Source organism: Sorex fumeus, unplaced genomic scaffold (assembly GCF_029834395.1).
Source record: "Sorex fumeus unplaced genomic scaffold, SorFum_2.1 ptg000034l, whole genome shotgun sequence".
Classification (NCBI taxonomy): domain Eukaryota; kingdom Metazoa; phylum Chordata; class Mammalia; order Eulipotyphla; family Soricidae; genus Sorex; species Sorex fumeus.
This window is the reverse complement of record NW_026606091.1, coordinates 13,861,946-13,880,774: the sequence shown is the minus strand read 5'-3', so window position 1 is coordinate 13,880,774 and position 18,829 is coordinate 13,861,946. Positions and strand designations below refer to the sequence as shown.

General features: G+C 37.5%; 1 protein-coding gene across 16 annotated transcripts in view; it reads left to right on the top strand.

The window, feature by feature from the left end:
- Positions 1-18,829, top strand: part of ELAVL2 (ELAV like RNA binding protein 2) — a 177,549-nt gene that overhangs the window by 82,052 nt on the left and 76,668 nt on the right. For 7 of the 16 annotated variants that reach the window (XM_056117049.1, XM_056117046.1, XM_056117047.1 and 4 more), the window contains exons 2-3: positions 9,410-9,500; positions 12,242-12,485. In XM_056117049.1, coding sequence (XP_055973024.1) covers positions 9,429-9,500; positions 12,242-12,485 — 316 coding nt within the window. In that variant the 5' untranslated portion in view covers positions 9,410-9,428. Of the gene's footprint in view, positions 1-9,409; positions 9,501-12,241; positions 12,486-18,829 lie in introns of those variants that run through there. The other 9 variants (XM_056117051.1, XM_056117052.1, XM_056117054.1 and 6 more) reach the window with 3 other exon arrangements.

The following is an 18,829-nucleotide window of genomic DNA, read 5'->3' as shown; positions in this document are numbered from 1 at the left end:
GCTGGAATGTGGGAAGAGCCATTGGACTTTGCTTAGAATATTGTTTGCAGTGTTGCTGGACATGCTCATGGAGCAGTTAGGTAGAAACCTGGTCAGATCAATGCTGCTTCTCATCAACTCTTGGAAATACATAGGCACATACATAAATATTTATTTTTTATTTATTTTTCTGGATAACACCCGGCAATGCACAGGGGTTACTTGTGACTCATGCACTAAGGGATGCTCAGGGGACCATATGGGATGCTGGGAATCAAACCTGGGTCAGCCACATGCAAGGGGAATACCCTACCTGTTCCAGCCCCCATAAATATTTTTTAAACAGAAATATATGAGGCTAAGAAAGGCCTACTGGTCTTATCGAGCATATCAGTAATTCACTCTCTCTAGCCATCTCTGCTTCTCTCACTGTCAATTTTTTTTTTAATCATTAACTCAATGCATTATTTAGGCAGGCAGTTAACCAGAAATTTTCTAGTGTTTTTCGAACTCGCCTCACTCAGTCAGGAGTTCTGGTACTAAAAGTAACTCTTTTCTTAAATACCAGTTCTTGCTCCCACATTTCATCTATTTCCCTCTTTGAAATATACCAAATAACTTGGAGTTTAAATATTATAAGACCTCACTATTAAACCTAGTGGCTTTTTTGTTTTGTTTTACCTGGATGGGATATAGCTTTCAGAGGTTATATTTAGGGGAGGAAGAGGAAGAGGCAGACTAAAGAATCTCAGATGTATTTGTTAGTGTAACTCTTGTTTTCTAAGTTGCTTCAACTTTCCATATTAAATAACTCATTTTCCATATTAAATAACTCATAATCATGTTTCTAAATCAAAAGTCTTCTGGGACTCATAGTACCTTAAAATTAACCAAAAACTAAAATATGTTTTATTGGTGTATACCAGTGAGATGATGTGCATTTCAAAGTGAAGATGACCATATGTATTGATCAAACTCTATGTATACTCTTAGAGTCAAAAAGTAGAGTCTATCATTAATATCCACAATACAATGATAAATTCTAAAATTATAAGTGCTTCAGGCTAAACAAACCTGTTTACAGTTTCTCTGAAGTTTAATGGAAATATTCATAGTAGCACTTAATATTAAGGAAGTACACATTGTTTTATGGATATTTTAGATACCTTTATTTTGTATAACTTGTTATCAAGTATAATTTTTGGTTTTCCATGTGTAAATCCTGCTGAATGACAGCGAAGAATAAAATGTTAGCCTTAGAGGGCAGCTGGAGTATTCTGTCCCTTTATAACACTTGTGAATTAAAAATGGTATTTGTAACTGTAAATTTTTCTTGTCTTTTATATTTCCTTTAAGACTAGACATACTTTGTTATGGATCTTGAATATGACAGTATTTTAGTGTCTGTATCCTACAGAGGAACAGTGTTTTTAACCTACTTACGGAAAACACACTACTACTGGGATTAATTTGAGGATTTCCAATCAGCCTTTCACAATTTGTTCTACCCTGAGGGGGTTCTGGTTAGCTGTGACTTCTGTTGAAGAATGTGCAGTTAATCCGATTTCTAGGTTGATTACTGTGTTGACTGTCTTAATTTAGCCGTTCAGATTTATCTTTCTATACCAAATGAGAACTTGCCTTAAAATACTGTGGAAGTATTTTATTTTATTCTTATTATACTCGTATCTCTTTTCTATAACAAAATAATAGTATGGAAATTAATTAGGCCCACTGAGGTTGAAGTGAAAGGATGAGGTTGGGATGATTCATAAATAGAAGGCAGTGTATTCCAGCCTATAACTCAGATTGAGTTAACCTATGTCTTTACTGTGGGGGTGTATAAACACCCCCCTCCCTTGACAAATATAGATTTTATTTTGTCTTCTCAAATACTTTGTTTTTAAACTTTTTCTGGGAACTTGTGAACTTGAATTCTGAACTTGTGATTTTGAATTCTGACACTCTAAAGAGGGTTTTCATAGGTTACCAATCAATTTCTGACATACTGCACTCCATTGAGTAGCTGCTATCCTTTCCTTCCAATTGACACATTTTGATTCTTCTATAAAGAATCCATACATAAAATGAACAACAATATTAGAAGTTCCGATTTTTACGTGTTGGAATTCCTTCAGGAGGTATTTTTTTTTGTCCTTTGTAAAACAGCTTTGTCTAGAAGATATTCCAATTCTTTTTCATCTTGTATTTTTAGTACTTGGAACTTAAATGAATTGGTGATTTGTTAGAATGTGAGGAGTTAGAACATAAACCCATTTTTTAAATAATGAATTCCAAGGAGTTTGTTGAAGTAATTAAACCTGTATATTAGTAGCGTGTTTTCTTTTGAGTTTATCTTCTGATAGCAACTAGGTTAGAGTCACTGTTACTCCTAGACCTTGGTTATTGCAGTGGTCTCTTAAATGGTCTTCCTGTTTCCAGAGTTGTGGAGTGCCCTACATTAAACCACATGTGATTTATCTTCATGCTATCCAGATTCATGGCTTATGTTTTTGGCTTATGTTTTTCTTTTTAGGTAGGCTCTGATGGGCATTAGGACAAACGGTACTTTTGCCATATTGACTGTCTGAAGCCAGAGAAGTCTGGGTAAAAGGTTCCTTTTGAAACAGGAAGATCACTTTCATCTCTTTCCTGCCGCTTCACTGAAACAGACCATAAAACTCCCATTTGAAAGCTCTCTTCCTACTAGGAGGAAATCCTTCTTACTGAACAAACCAACCCCATGAAACTGTCTTTATCCTCTTAGTTATTTCTTCACTTACTTTAGGGTAGAGCACCTTTATCTTGTATAATTATCATAAACATACCATTTCTTTGTCTGACTTGTTAAATGGCAACTTTGTCTAAGTTGCCTGCTTTATGCATGTGTTTCTGGGGTGAAGGATGCTTCCCAAGCTGGCTCAGAAGGCCCAGTGTTATCCCCTCCTTGTTATTCGTTATTACCCAAACTGGCAGTTCATTGCAAGGTCCTGAGGATGCAGTAGACGAGGGTGCTGCAATGCTGGGGATTATGGAGTTCACCCTGTGGTGCTGAGGGAGCCTCCAAAACTGCTCCTGTGACTCTCCAGGAACCAAGTGGAGCTTGATGCTATCCTTTTATTTTCTCTTTTCATTATCTTTCTGGCCCCTTGCACCACATTTTGTTTTTGTTATCTTGTGAAGACGTCCAGTTTCGTGTGAAACTACAGTGATATTTCTAAGCTTTTCTCAATTTTTACTGTTTAGCTTTTCAGACTTAGCTAGGGACCCTCAGAGTTACTTTTCCTACCATTACACCAACAAGCCTCTTATGTGGTCTTGTTTTCTTGAACCTCCCACTTAATTGTACAGCTCTGTCCCGGCTGCTTTGTCTGGAATATTCCTCTTCTAGGACAATATCCTGGGGTGTATTTGTTTATAACCTATAACAAATTTACTATAAACTAGCTCTGTCTTAAAAGAACACCTTTCAGAAGTTAGAGTTCTGAGGGCTAGAGTGCCCTAAAGTGCGTCTCACGTGTCTCTGATTCTAGGTATTGGCAAAGCTGCATTCCTTTCGGGCCTCTAGAGCAGAATCTGTTTCCTTGACATTTCCAGTTTCTGTAGTCTGTCAACATTCCCTTGACTTGTGCCTCCTCCTTTTCTTCAAAATCAATGATGGTGGAATGTGCACATTACATTGACAGAGACTCTTTAGTCTCATTCTTTTTTTTTACATTTTATTTTTTAAATTTTTATTTATTTTTTTAAATTTTTATTAGTGAGACACCATGAGGTACAATTGTAGACTTAAAAATTTTTGTGCGTGGGTTTAAATGATACAATGATCAAATACCCATCCCTTCATCAGTGCCTGTTTCCCACCACCACGAATTCCAGTATCCCTCCCACCCTCTATCCACCCCCATCCTACCCTGCCTCTGTGGCAGGGCATTCTCTTTTGTTCTATCTCCTTTGGGGTGTTATGGTTTGCAAAAGAGGCATTGAGTGGCAATCATGTTTGGTCTATAGTCTACTTTCAGCATGCTTCTCCCATCCTGTGAGGATCCTCCCAACACCCTTTATTTGGTGCTCCCTTCTCTATCTGAGCTGCCTTTTCCCTTAGCATATGTGACTGGCCTCCAAACCATGGAGCAAAATTCCTGGTACCAATCTCGGCCATTCTTGGGTGGTAGTCTCCTATTTTGTTACTTTATGTTCCCCAGATGAATGCAATCTTTCTATGTCTATCCCTCTCTTTTTGACTCATTTCGCTTAACATGATACTTTCCATAGCACAGTGGTAGGGCGTTTGCCTTGTGTGCAGCCAACATGGCCGACCCGAGTTCGATTCCTCTGCCCCTCTCGGAGAGCCTGGCAAGCTACCGAGAGTATCTCGCCCGCACAACAGAGCCTGGCAAGCTCCCCGTGACGTATTCGATATGCCAGACACAGTAACAACAAAGTCTCCAATGGAGATGTTACTGGGCCCGCTTGAGCAAATCAGTGATCAACGGGAGGGCCTTTCCATGTAGTACCACTTGTATGTAAATTTCATGACTTCATCTTTTCTAACAGCTACATAGTACTCCATTGTGTAAATGTACCAAAGTAGTCTCACTCTTTTAACAATAAAATTCATAGGCTCACCTGGGTAATCCAGAATCATTTAGTCTCAACAGTTTATTGGCAATTTATAATCCCATCTATAATTTTAAATTGCCTTTGTATGTAATATCATGTTCAGATGTCAGGATTATGATATGGCTATGTAAGGCAGTAGGCTATTATTCTACTTAGTAGCTAACTCATTTCTCCTTGGCTCACCTGTTAATGAAGCTTACTGTTGAATAATGGAAACTATCCATTTGCATATTCCTAACTTTTTAATTGTGCCCTGATTTTTTTTTTAATTCTATGGCACCTTTTATTTCCAAAGTTAGATTTTACTTATTTTCTATATTCATCCTTGGTCTGCTGTATGTCCCACCCATGGGAAGTTTACGCTAAGGATATTTCTTTGTTGCTATTATCTCAGGCACCTAGAACAGTTTAGCTCATGTTAGTTGGAAATATTTATGAATGAATGGATGAATGAACAGTGTATGTTAACTAAAGCATATCTTTATCACCAGCTTTTTACTGTCTTCTTGCCCACATGGATGCCAGAAATAGACCTAGAGTGTAGAGAAGAATTTAGAACTCTTAAGCTCACTAACTTCATGACCTCACAAGTTTTTAATTCTACCAGTTTTACAACTGCAAAATCTCAGGAAGAATGGAGAAGGAAGCACTGTTTTTTGTAGGAGCCATTGAAGGGCGAAGAGTCACAGAAATATTTGTTTCTGTTGTCAAAAATATGTCTCATTGTGTCTTCTGTTGTTGCATGACCTGTCTGTGGCAGCATTTGGACCTTTGTTAGTCTCAAGGCTATCCCAGAGCTGGGCTAGGCTATAGAGTCTTTAGAATGAAGTAGCTGCAGTGCTGTGGAGTGAGGGTTGACAGAGATTGGATTTTTGGATTGAGGAAATTGCATGAAGTTGAAAAGCATTATTTTAGAAGCAACAATGCAGAGAAAAGAGGTTTTAAAAAAATAACGGCTCTTTGTAGCTTACACATTAGCCCGTCATTTTAGTACTCCGATAACAGTTATTGCTACATTTAGTAATGCTGCAAAGTATCCTGGAACTGCCATTTTAGTGATTTGAATGGGGCCCATGAAACATTCTTTATGAATGGTGTCTGCTGGACAGATGACCCTTTATTTGCTTGCCCAGATTTTATCTATGTAAGATCTGACTACTCCCTTCACAGATTATATTGAGTGTTTTAGCTTTTTGACCAGTGTTCCAGCGAGGTGTAAGATGCTTTGGCCAAGATTGCAGTCTTTATTTTGGTAGGTCGTGCTTGTAGGCTTTAGTGGCAAGTGGCTTCTGTTCACCTCTGTAACTCAGTACTTAGAGACTAGGCTTGATGTGGGCAGAGGACAGGTTTACACTTACATTATTCTTCTGACATTGTGCTACTTCAGGTATTTGAGAACCCTCTAACTTCAAGTGTAGTGTCCAGACTAAATTCCTTTTTATTCAGAAGGTAGTTTTGTCACTATCTTTTGATAAATACTGTCTTCCCCTAGCCACAATTTCTTTTTAGAAATTATACCTTTTAATGCTTGCTAAATCTTCAGGTTATCAAATGAGAAGTCTGTTCCCGCACATCTTCTTCCCAGTCCCACCTGCATATGAGCACAGTTTACCTTTGCTTCTGCCTTTTTTTACCCCCTGAAGGTTAGACCCAGATTACAAATTCCGCCTCTTTATAACCTTGTCAGAGATTTGGAATGCATCTGTACCATGTTGTTGAATTCATCTGTACCATGTCTTCGAGCTTTTTTTTGTAGTGTCAGGCTGGCATCTTAGGCTCTTAAAATAAAAATACACAACTGATCATACAAAATAATTTTTGAATATAAGTGAGAATAGCAATACACAAAATTGAGAATTTGTTTTTTTTAAATTCTGGTTTGAAATATATAAAGTGGGATAGGAAAAACAAGCTACCAAATTCTGCATGCTTTAAACAGAAATGATTGCCCTTTCTTGTTGCAGTTTAAAAAAGGAACTTTTCTTGTGCTTGCTTTCATTTTTAGATACTTATTAATGGTCCTAAAATGGAAGTATGGGGTAGATTCAACAGGGAATCTTTCAGGCAGATGAAATCGCATGTAAAATACCAGAAGATTATATAGCTTTGACTGTACTGTGACTGAATTAGAAAATATGGTACAAATTTTTAGGTGTTTGAATAAGTAGGGTGGTGAAACAATTTGTTAGTGTTTATACTGAGTTGTTTGTACTTAATTTTATAGGAAGCAGGGGCATACTGAGTACTGAGAAGTTTGTCTGGAGTTAGTGTTAATGTGGATCAGAGTGAGGAGGAACTTTTTGGGAGGTTGTAATCTAGTGATCTAGATGAACAGTGAAAACCCAGGCCTGGATGGTGGCTGTTGCAGTGAAAAGGCTGGTGCAGTCAGGTGAATTTCATCAAGGGTTAAGTCTTGCTATGACGTTAACCTTACAGAGGTATGGTATCCATGCCAGGTGGGTTTTTAAGTCTTAGAAATGGGTTCCCCTGAACTTTTTAGGTATTGTACATAATGAACACTTTCCGAATATACTTAAACTGGTTTAGTAGTCCATCTTGTGTGGTGGCTGTCTGCAAGAATTTGAAAATTGGGAAGATGATCTTTGTTTTTAGAATTTTATTTTTAGGACGTTTGGAAAATATGGACTTTTTCCTTTTACATGTCACCAAAAAACTGCTTGTCCCAGTCGTGACAAATCAGGTAGTAGCAATGATTTCCTAAGATACATTCTTAATTAACAACTTTATTAAGTATAGAGGACCATGTAAATGATAAGGGAAGACAAGTCTGGAAATACACTGAGGAAATGTAGAGGCCCATCCTATCCTCAGGAATCTCCATATGTTCTTCAAAAGATCATCTTATCTCTTGAAGCCCAGCGAAAGTTTGGAATATTACAGCTCTATGTAAAGGTTCCTTTTTATAAATTATTCATATGCAGAGTAACGTGAGAAAAGGCAGTTGATCTGTAATTGAGATGGATATACATTTAAACAGTTTTTAGGCCTTAAAATGTATGGTTCTGAATAGTTGAAATGTGGTCCTTTTTCCTTCCAAAGAGTTTTAGAGCCAGTGGAATCTATAAATAGTTCACAGTCCTGTTGTCTGGTAGATTGAGTAGAGCAGAATCTCCTGTCCTTAAGTGAAGGGGAAGTAGCTCTACATTTTTAGTAACTGAATTGTTGGCCAGCATAAAGGTAAGGGCCTTGTGAGCAACTTATTTTTAACTTCCATAAAGGTATGTGTCTGCTTCAAGCAGAGAAACTGTCTGGGGTGCTTAAAATGTAAAAGTGCACTGGAATCATTTTCTGTATAGAGTCTTTCCTAGTTAGTTGGTGCAATAAAATGATTATTTGAATCCCTGGGGGCTTTTTGAAGAGGGGTGTCAATAGATTAGTTCATTATTGCCTGCCTCCTATATATGGAACTGAGTCCATTAAATTTAATCTATCAAATCATGTAGTGAAAATAATTGAACTTCTGAGGGTTTTTAGGACACAGATTTAAACTGGGTTTATCCTGTTGGGTGTGTTCTTCTTACTATTGTTCCCATTTAGTCTAATCACAATTAGATTTTTGTCTAGATAACTTTTGGGTATTAAAATCATTTTACTTTTTTACAGATTCAGATCAACTATCAGGTTTCTTGTTTAAATGAAGAACATATACTCAGATGGAATTATCTGGTTATAGTGGGAGAAGGGAAGAAGAATTAAGCATGTTCATGGCATCCTGTAAAGAGTATGTTAAACATTTTTGATAGATGCCAGAAAATGAAATCCATGTGTTAATGCCATCACTCACATCTAAAGTTTAAATCAAAAGGAAAGACTTTCATAAGTACACAAAAGATGCTTACAGCCATCTTTTGTTAATAATTATTTTCAGATTAAAAAAAGTTGTTGACCATTTAAGGCATCTGCATATATATGGCTGGGAGTAAACTTTGGCTTTTGCCAATATCAGCTCTGTTTATTATTCAGGCAGTGGTAATAAGTGGTAAATGGGCCATTTAACTGTATTGGAGGCCTCATAGCAGCACTAATTTCAAATCGTGCTGGGTTTACAATTTACATATTAAAAAATGTTCACTTGACTTGTTCAGGGACAAAGCTGACATTCTATATAAGCAATCCTCCAAACAATCCTATTTATTGGTCCAATTATTTCAATTGAAAGATGCTGGTTTACTGCCTCTTAGTATATGTGAACAATTCTCAGTGAAACTGTTAGAGATCAGTTTGACTATAGTGGCAGAATAGCCTCATAGGGTTTCAATTCACTTTTAATTTTAAGTCCCAGAATTAAGGAACATTCTAGTATCAGTTAACAGAGTGGGCAAATACAACTTCTCTTAATGTCCTCTGATATTTTGGGGAAAGTATACTTTTATGCAAAGTATTAACTTATGAATTACTTGATTGCCTTCTCTCACTATTGTTTCATTCACATTTCCTCCCTTCTCCCACATTCTTAATAGACAGGACAGCATGCAGTTTTGCTTTATTTTATTATTACTTTTTTTTTAGATGTGATTTAAAGTAGTTCTTTAGGATAGATGCGAAGGTAACTAGCTTATACTGTTTTAAAATCAGACTCTTAATTAAAAATGCTTAATTTGTGCAAGAAAACTACATGTTAAAATGAATTTGGAAAGATTAGATTGGAATTGCCTCAAATTCAATTAAGCCACACTGCATGGACGTGCTGGGAATATCAATACAATCACTGTAAATTTTGTACAAACTGATTTGTTGCATTATCTTGCTCATCTAACATACGATACTTTTTGTGTCCATATTGCAGACGGCAACTCCAAACTAACATGGCAGTCAGACTGTGTGATGTGGCTTCTCTGCTTAGAAGTGGTTCGTGGGCAGCAGAGCCTTGGACTGGGGTCTGTGGGATTTTTATTAAATTCTGTAGGCTACCTTTTTTAGCATGTTGCAGGAGTGCTGAGGCCATACCAAACACTTGAACTTTTAATTTGGCAAACTAATTATTCTTTCATTTAGCCTCATGAGGTATGGCCATCATTAGGACATAAAGCACATTGCAATTTTAACGATAGTGGTATATTAGCATCAGAACCATGCTTTTGTTTGTAATTTTTTATAACCTAAATTAGGATTTAGTGCAGTCTCAAAGAAAAGAGTGACACACTTTTTTTTTGAAAAAACAAAAGTTTTGGTATGGTCTGAATATTAAGTTTCCATAATTCTTTACATTCTGTTTACTATGTATTTTTTTGGTTACTAAATTTTGATGTTATTTACATTTCTTGATACTCCAAAAAATTGTTGAAATTTTAAATCTGGCTGAAAATTATTTGCCCAGTAACTGTTGAAAGAGTTTGCATTCTGTGAACAGTTGTGTTGAGCCTATCAATGAAATATGCATTATTTGTAAAATATAGCACATTAGTATCATTTTATTCTGAGCAGATGGTCCTATAGCTGAGAGATGCTGTAATTTTCAGCACACACAGCCTACTGCAGCTGTTCACTTGAATGTTGGCTTAGGAACTCATTCTTGCCACCTGAACATGAAAATAAATGTGCAATTAAGTGAGGAGTGTTTGTTGTCCTTGCTAAATTCTGCTAATTTCAGTCAGTGAACATTTTATATTTCAAATGCCGTCCCAATGAGCCTTAGTCCAAATCTTTTATATTTGGGGCCTATAAAACTTCACCACATACCCTAACTTTTGAGCAGCAGTTTGGTTTAATTGCCTTTGACTATTATCTTCTTGTTGCTCATTATCTTCCTAACTTCTGGGCAAAGGTTAATCTGACAAGAATCTTGCTGTGGACAGAGTGACCAACAGCTAATGTTCTGCAAACTGGAACGGTTATGCCTTATTAGAAATCTGAAACCACCTTTCTCAGTTCCAGATAAATTTGTTAATTGTGATATTAAATGCATATCTTGAGTTTCAGATTTTTTCATAATTTTTGAAAGGTTTTTTTTTTCTTCTTCTTAATCCCCTTGAGTATATCCTGAGAACATTTACCTAAGAGAGGTAGTTTGTAGAATAAATACTGACTTGTTTTAAAGGAAGTGGAGTCTTGGAGGGGGTTACAAGTCAACATTTCATAGGAGTCTGGGTTTTGTCTCCTATTTTTTTTTATCATGTTAGCGTGGATTCTTCAGGCTGACCACTCTCAATCTGGCTAATAGATCAATCACAGACTGTCCTGTGCTGCCACCTTTATGAATATCTCTTGGCAGCAGAAATTTCTTTCAGTACACTTATCCACTGTGTGCCCTTTTATTTTTCTTAGACAGGATGCTGTATAAAAGACTTTTTTCCCTCTTGCAACATTCTTTCCATCTGCTTTGTTTTTAAAAATCTTTATTTTACCTCAGTTCTTTACTTTTTATATGTTAAAACTTCCCTAAGTCTAGCATCCCATCAATTCAGATTTGTCAGTTTTGAGATTTGGTTCTTTGTGAATATGAGAGATGTATTGGATGAAATCGGAAGGATAATCCTTTAGTGGTGCTTTGATTTTTGGGCTTTTCCACAATATTTGCTGTTCAAAATAACGACTATTATAAGATGGTATTAGAAAATTTGGGGCTGTGGTTTGTGACTTTCTTGATCACAGAGAGTTATAGTATTAATTTTTAGGAAACTAGACCCAAATTTGCTTAAACAACATGATTTTTAGGGTAGTCTAACAGTTTGAGACTCTTTCCCCCAACTATTTATTCTGAATTTAGATATGCAGGCTTATGTGCTCAAATGAAATCTTGCTCTGGTCTGTTTGCAAAAGTTCTTATATTTATATTTTTTGCTTTGATGAACTGGATAGAGTATTTTTTCCTTAAAATTTGAATCAGGATCAAATATCATATTGAATTATTTGGGAATTTTATTTTGATGGTGTAGATCAGTTGCTTTGTTGGTGATTTTCATTTGCCAAGGTTGACAAGAATGGCTTATTAGAATTTACAAGGTACTACTAGCTTCCTTTTCCAAGTTATCTATAAAATCTTTTTACTCCCTAACATACAATCTGATAATTTTCTTCTTTTCAATGGTCGAAGTATAAGATACTGTCAATCAAAACCATTTTCAATATGTAACCAAAACAGTACATGTTGACAAATTTATATTTTTAAAAGTACTCTTGCTCCTTGATTTTAAATTAATGGATGTTTGTCAGTTTTAGAATATTGAACATGTTAGATTACCTGAAAATCTCTTTAGAGTTAGGTCTTTTTGTTTGTTTGTTTGTTTGCTTTTGGTAGCATGTTAAGCACTTTTATTTTTTAGTTAAATTTTCAGTTGGGGTTTAATTCTGTGCCTTTTGGTACTAAATTTGCTCAGTTGTGGACATTGCAGGTGAGTAGGGTGTGAGCAGACCCAAAATACAGTGTTTAAAATTTAAATTGTATATACATGCATGTATGGAAAATGTCTATGAAAGTGTAATTATTATCTTAAACTGGAGAATTTAAAGTGAAGTAAAAAAAAATAGTGTTGGCATTGTACTTCTTATTGAAGCTTTATTGTAATTTCAGCAGAAATTTCACTAGACTTGTATTTAGTGACAAGTGTTTAAATTCTTGGATAGATATAATAGTTTATGAAATATGAATTCTGACATTTCTTATTTTCTCTGTTTTTAGCAGGTAATTGCTGCCATGGAAACACAACTGTCTAATGGGCCAACTTGCAATAACACAGCCAATGGTCCAACCACCATAAACAACAACTGCTCATCACCAGTTGACTCTGGAAACACAGAAGATAGCAAGACCAACTTAATAGTCAATTACCTTCCTCAGAACATGACACAGGAAGAACTAAAGAGTCTTTTTGGAAGCATTGGTGAGATAGAGTCCTGTAAGCTTGTAAGAGACAAAATCACAGGTATGCAGTTTTATATAGGTTGCTGATATTTCAGTGGTTATGTTCAAATTGTGAGAAAATTAGTTTGTCGCTAGTAAATTATTTAATCTGCTAGCTTTTCACATACATATTTCCTACTACCTAAGTAGTATGAAGGTAATTTTTTTGTTTTGATATATAAAATATTTTATGGACTATATATATGTGTGTATATATATATGTTATCACAGCGGTAGGGCGTTTGCCTTACAAGCGGCCAACATGGCCGACCCGAGTTTGATTCCTCCGCCCCTCTCGGAGAGCCCGGCAAGCTACCGAGAGTATTCGATATGCCAGACACAGTAACAGCAAAGTCTCCAATGGAGACGTTACTGGGCCCGCTCGAGCAAATCGCCGATCAACGGGAGGGCCTTTACCTTTACCTTAGATACTCTGAACTGTGTGATAAAAACAAACACTGTCCTCTCATTCATCGATTTGCTTGAGTGGGCCCAGTAACATCTCCATTTTTGAGACTTGTTGTTACTGTGTTTGGCATATTGAATACATCACGGGTAGCTTGCCAGGCTTTGCTGCGCGGGCGAGATACTCTCGGTAGCTTGCCAGGCTCTCCAAGAGGGGTGGAGGAATCGAACCTGGCTCTGCCAGCCTGGCTGCATGCAAGGCAAACGCCCTGCCTCTGTGCTATTGCTCCAGCCCATGATAAAGTGTTTGAAAATGTTTTAAGTGTGTGTTTATTTCAGGGACATAAGTGTCATGTTAAACTTAGTTTTTAGTTGCCTGAGCTTATTACATGACTTTTATTTAAACAATGAAATATCAGAAATATTTTGAGTTTGGAAGAGGGGGAAAAAACTTACAATGCCCTTTTCCTATATCTATATAGTCCTCTGTGCACACAGTACATGTGACAGGGTAAATGGTTATAGTCACATTGTTAGTGTCTAAATATATCTATAATATAATTTAAGCATTGCAAAATCTTAAGTTTTGTTAACAAGGAAAGGGAAGAGTGGTTTGGGTTTGTGATGTTTTTGTTCAAAGAACATACAACCGAATTTTGAGTATGAGTTGTTTTCACTACTTAAAAAAGGACAGGTATTTGAGTTAGTTGGTATACTACATATCGGATATGTGGGAGTCCGTGATTTATAGCTGATAACATATATATCCCCTCCAACTCCTGCAAGTGTATTCTCTATAAGAAAGATAAGAATAGAAGAATGGTAATTTGGGCTTTAATGATGATATGTTTTGCATACTAGATAGTGGAAAACTCTCATGAGTTTGTTAGAGTTAAGTAAATTTTTACAGCAAGTCAAACCTAATTTGGGATTTACAGAAAGGGTAATGCTTCCTGCAGGAATTGTTCTCAGGTACTAAAATTTATAAAGTGTAGACAAAACTCTGTTGTGTTTTTATGTTAGCATTCAAGTTGAGTGATGGCATTTATTAAAAGTGGCTTTATTAAATGGTCATAATGAGAAATACAAAACTACATGGTGAATGTGGTTTAAAGATACTGTGGGTTAAAGCTGCAGTGAGGTACTGTGCAGAACCAGGACCAGTAGTAGTCATGTGGCCTTGGCCAAGTAAATTCTTTGTTCCAGATTTTCCTTGGTGAAATGAAGTAGCATGCCAGGGGGAAGAGGTCACACTAAATCACTTTTTTTTCTTTTCCTGACCTGTACCTGTCCTTTTCTCAAGAAAACAGGACTCTTATCTTTAAGATGAGTGTTTTGAGCTATTACTTGGTGTGGTCCCTGACATCACTGGCCTCTTTAGCTATGGATTGAGGTTTATAGACCTAGAAACAAAACCTGGTTTGATTACCAATGGTTACCAATCCATAGTGAATATTTGCATTTTAATTTTGTTACATATATGTTCATAAATAGCACAGCAGGTAGGGCATTTGCCTTGCACATGGCCGACCCTGCTGACCCGGGATTGATTGCTCCGCCCCTCTTGGAGAGCCCAGCAAGCTACCGAGAGTATCTTGCCTACACAGCAAAGCCTGGCAAACTACTTGTGACATATTTGATATGCCAAACACAGTAACAACAAGTCTCACAATGGAGACGTTACTGGTGCCCACTTGAGCAAATTGATGAACAACGGGAGGACAGTGCTACAGTGCTATATGTTCATAATGAGATCAGGGAGATTTTTCTGTTGTTTTGGAATAATGGTGAAAGGATGAGTTTTGGTTTGTTTTTTGGTTTTTGAGCCACAGCTGGCAATGCTCGGAACTTGCTACTAGCTCTGTGTTCAGAAATCAGTCCTGGTGTTCTCTGGGAGACCATATGGGGTGCCAGGGATTGAACTGCATTGAAGCTGCATGTTGGTTGCATGCAAGGCAAGTGTCCTACCCACTGTAACATCTCCACAGCCTACAAATGATGAGAATTTTCCATTTTTTCCCCTAAACTCAGTGTCATAAGCATTTGTGAAATTTATAAAGAAAGAGTTTTTGAAAAGATGGAAAGAAGTGTGCAGATATCTCCTAAATGTATCTGTCTTGATTTTGAATTATTAATTAAACAGAATCTTTTATATGTGAAGTTTGTAGCCTCTTCATTATAAATTACTGTGGTAATATGTGTCTTGTTTAATTAAAGCTATTCCTACCATTCGAAAAGAAAATAATGTGAATGAAGCATGAAAAATTAAGTTTTTCTGGGAGAGATTAAACTATTGAGCTTGGTTTGTTTATATATTCGCAGTAATAGCGCTACTGGCTTTAGTGTGCACAATGGTCAGAGAACCTCAGGGACTGAGTAATCTGAAATACATGGCTAGATACTAGCAAACATTAATAATAATATATGCCCCTAGTTACTAGCCCCATGCCATTGTCTTTTCAGTGAGGAGAAATAAGCAAGTAAAGTAACCAAGAAAATCCATGGTGAGTATGGGGGTTATAAGACGTTTTCTAATCTTTGTTTCCTGTGATACAGTCTCAACTATTCCTCAAAACAGCTCTTCTGTTGATATTAATTTTTGTTTGTTTGGGTGCCATACCTTTGCTGTGCTTATTGCTTATTCCTGTCTCTGCTCAGGGGACATTCCTGACAGGACTTGGGCAACGATATTGGGTGCTGGTGATCAAGCCTACTTGTAAGGCAAGCACTATTGCTATGGCCCTGATTAAAAAAAATTAAGGAATGTTGCATCCCATAGTTTCTGTTTAAGATCTAAAAAACCTCTAATAAAAGTCTTTGTAAAGAAACCAGTTGAGTTATAATTCCCTAGCTTTCTTTGATTACAGGTCTTATGAGATATTTCCTCAGCACTACTGAACATGTTGCTGTAAATACTTCTGAAGTCATACAGATTACTGGGTGATCTGATATTCTTCTGTAAATTGTTCATATCAATAAAATACTTGAAATTTTATAAAATGAAAATACATGATAGTGACCTATACATTAAAATCTGAATAAATTTTAATACTAAGGACTGTTCTGCATAGCTCTGTTCTGATTTGATCTTCTGCAATCTTAGTATGGGTGAAAATGACGTTCAAAATGCTTTTAATCTTTTAGCTTCAAACATCAAACACCTTAAATAATGTTGAATAGGAAATCAGATTTCAGGTACTAGATAGATGATCCAGTTAGCAAAGTGCTTCTTTTAAAATTCTAAGAGATAGGAATTTCTGGTTGTATCAGCATTAGTGAATAGTTGCCATGATTTTGTTTGAATGATGACTAGGGAAATGCATCAGTAAATTTCTTCAGGTAACAAACATGATAATCTCTCTAGCCAGAAATCTGTTTACATTTGTCAGGCCCGTTTTTGAACTGGTGACCATGCAAAGGGTTCTTTGTGCTTCACCCTGTTTTCTATCTAAACCCATTCAATGTAAGAAGCTGTTGCTGCCTGTACAATTTAACTAACATAAATTCACTTTCACTGTCCTCCCCTTGTTCATTGATTTGCTCGAGCGGGCCCAGTAACGTCTCCATTGGAGACTTGGTTGTTACTGTGTTTGGCGTATCGAATACGTCCCGGGCAGCTTGCCAGGCTCTGCCGTGTGGGCAAGATACTCTCGGTAGCTTGCTGGGCTCTCCGAGAGGGGCGGAGGAATCGAACTTGGGTCGGCCATGTTGGCTGCTTGCAAGGCAAACGCCCTACCGCTGTGCTATCACTCCAGCCCAACATAAATTAATACCTTGAAATTCTTATATGGACTTCGGAATCCTTGACACATGCTGATGCCATATCTTAAGAGGAGAGAAATGAATTTTATAATGCAAGGAATAAATAATAGAACAGGACCAAGTGATACATTTATGAGACAAATAATTTAGGGTCATTGAGCTATTCTTAATATGTATCAGAACATCTATGCTTCTCTAGACACTTTACAGTTTATGTTTACAGTTATGGCTAGTCTATTCTTCTTGTACCCGTATTTGCATATCCTTTCCAAAGAACTTTTACAAAATTTAGTCTGAAGTCCTTATTAGTATGTTGTTAGGCTATTTGTGAGGTGATTTTGAAGCCATAGTATTACCTCCGGGGTTGTTAGGGAGAGCCCCGGTGGCTCGCCCTCTTGCTGCCCATGTTTGGTGGGCTCGGGCTGCTCGCCCAGCCAGGACAGCCTGTGCCATGTGGCGGATGGAGGAGAAAATGAGGGCTAAGCTGGTTGATTGTTCAGTTGCCATTTATTTCGTTCTCCCCATACGCTTGTTCCAGTCTCACTAAGCTCCCCATTCTAATCTCACACTGCCACTCATTCCCGTCTCCTCTAGTCTCTCAAGTTCATCTCTCAGTGCTCCATCTCGCTGCCCTGCTCTTTCTCCCAACTCCTCCAACTCTCTCATCTCTCTCTATTCCCCATACTCAGGGCTACACCCAGTCTGGTAGCAAAATCAATATAAGAAAGCCTTTCCTGACTGCACTTGAGGCTCGGGGGGAGGGGAACACCACCTAGGAGTAGTCCTCTTCTCCTTAGTCCTGTAACTTAATTAACATCTCAATATTAGTTATTTTTGTATGGACACAGTAAGAGATACATTGAGGCTTGTAGGGCAGCTCTCCTGGGAACATCTTGCCACAGACTCAGACTACAGTGCTCAAGCCAGATTAATCATTCCTAATCCTAGCAGGGTCTGAATCTAGTCCTTGCTTTTTGGATCATGACAGCGTTTGTCCATGACCGAGCTCTTATAGTTAAGCATTATGGCACTTTGGCCAGGCCCCCAGGCCCATTTTGATGCCAGGGTAGCACGTAGCTCACTGCTTGCCCTGGGTCCATCCAGTCCCTCAGTAGGACCCTGCTTTTGCTGAGCTAGGAGGTAAGGGCAACTGAGGCATAGGTCGAAAGAACAGATATCCAAGGAGGTAAATATCATTCAGAGTCAATTAACTCTCATGGTACCAAAGCATAGCATTTACCGTCTTCTTGTGTCCATACAAAAAGGACATTGCTCTGAATTAGCTATGCAGAAGGCTTAAGGAGAAGACAAAAACAATATTTACAAGTCAACAGAGCACAAAGGTAAAAGTTACAAATAAGCACAGAGGAATGGGAGCACTGTGATGGGAGCAACCCAATAAATCTAAGCTCCCTGCCTCAAGGCAGGAAGGTCAAACCAATGTTATCTTAAACCATAGCAAGCAATTTTGGATTCATTATATTTTGAAATGTGATCAGTAAGATACCTACAAGGGCTGGAGCCATAGCACAGTGGGTAGGGCATTTGCCTTGCATGAGGCCAACCCAGGTTCGATTCCTCTGCCCCTCTCGGAGAGCCAGGGAAGCTACCAAGAGTATCCCGCCCACACAGCATAGCCTGGTAAGCTCCCCGTGGCATATTCAGTATGCCAAAAACAGTAACAAGAAGTCTCGCAGTTTGTTGTGAGATGTTACTGGTGCCTGCTCGAGCAAATCGATGAATAAAGGGAGGACAGTGCTACAGTGCTAAGGTACCTATGTTGGACCACTTGGGGTAACTGCCAGAAGTGCAGGTTTCTAAGCTTCTTGAACAGAACATTGAATCACAGTTTCTGCAGATAGAACCCAGAATTTCCTAGTATATATGAATTGTCCATTCTTTTCCTGCACATTTTGCAGGAAAAAGACCCTGGCATTTACACCTTGGCCTGAATTATGTCTGGAAAGGGGAGAAAGAGGTATCAATAACTATATAGTACCTCATTCTGTGGCAAACTGAGTGTCTAATTCTTTACTTCAAAGTGTTTATCTCCTGGCATTGGTCTCTGATGAGTTAATCCTTGGGTTTCAGGGCTAGAGATAACAGGTTAAAAAGTTCACGAGATTGTTTCTATTTATTAAGGGCCCTGCCTGTCTCTGAAAAATGTGTGTATGTGTAACTGTGTAATTAGCTTTTTGA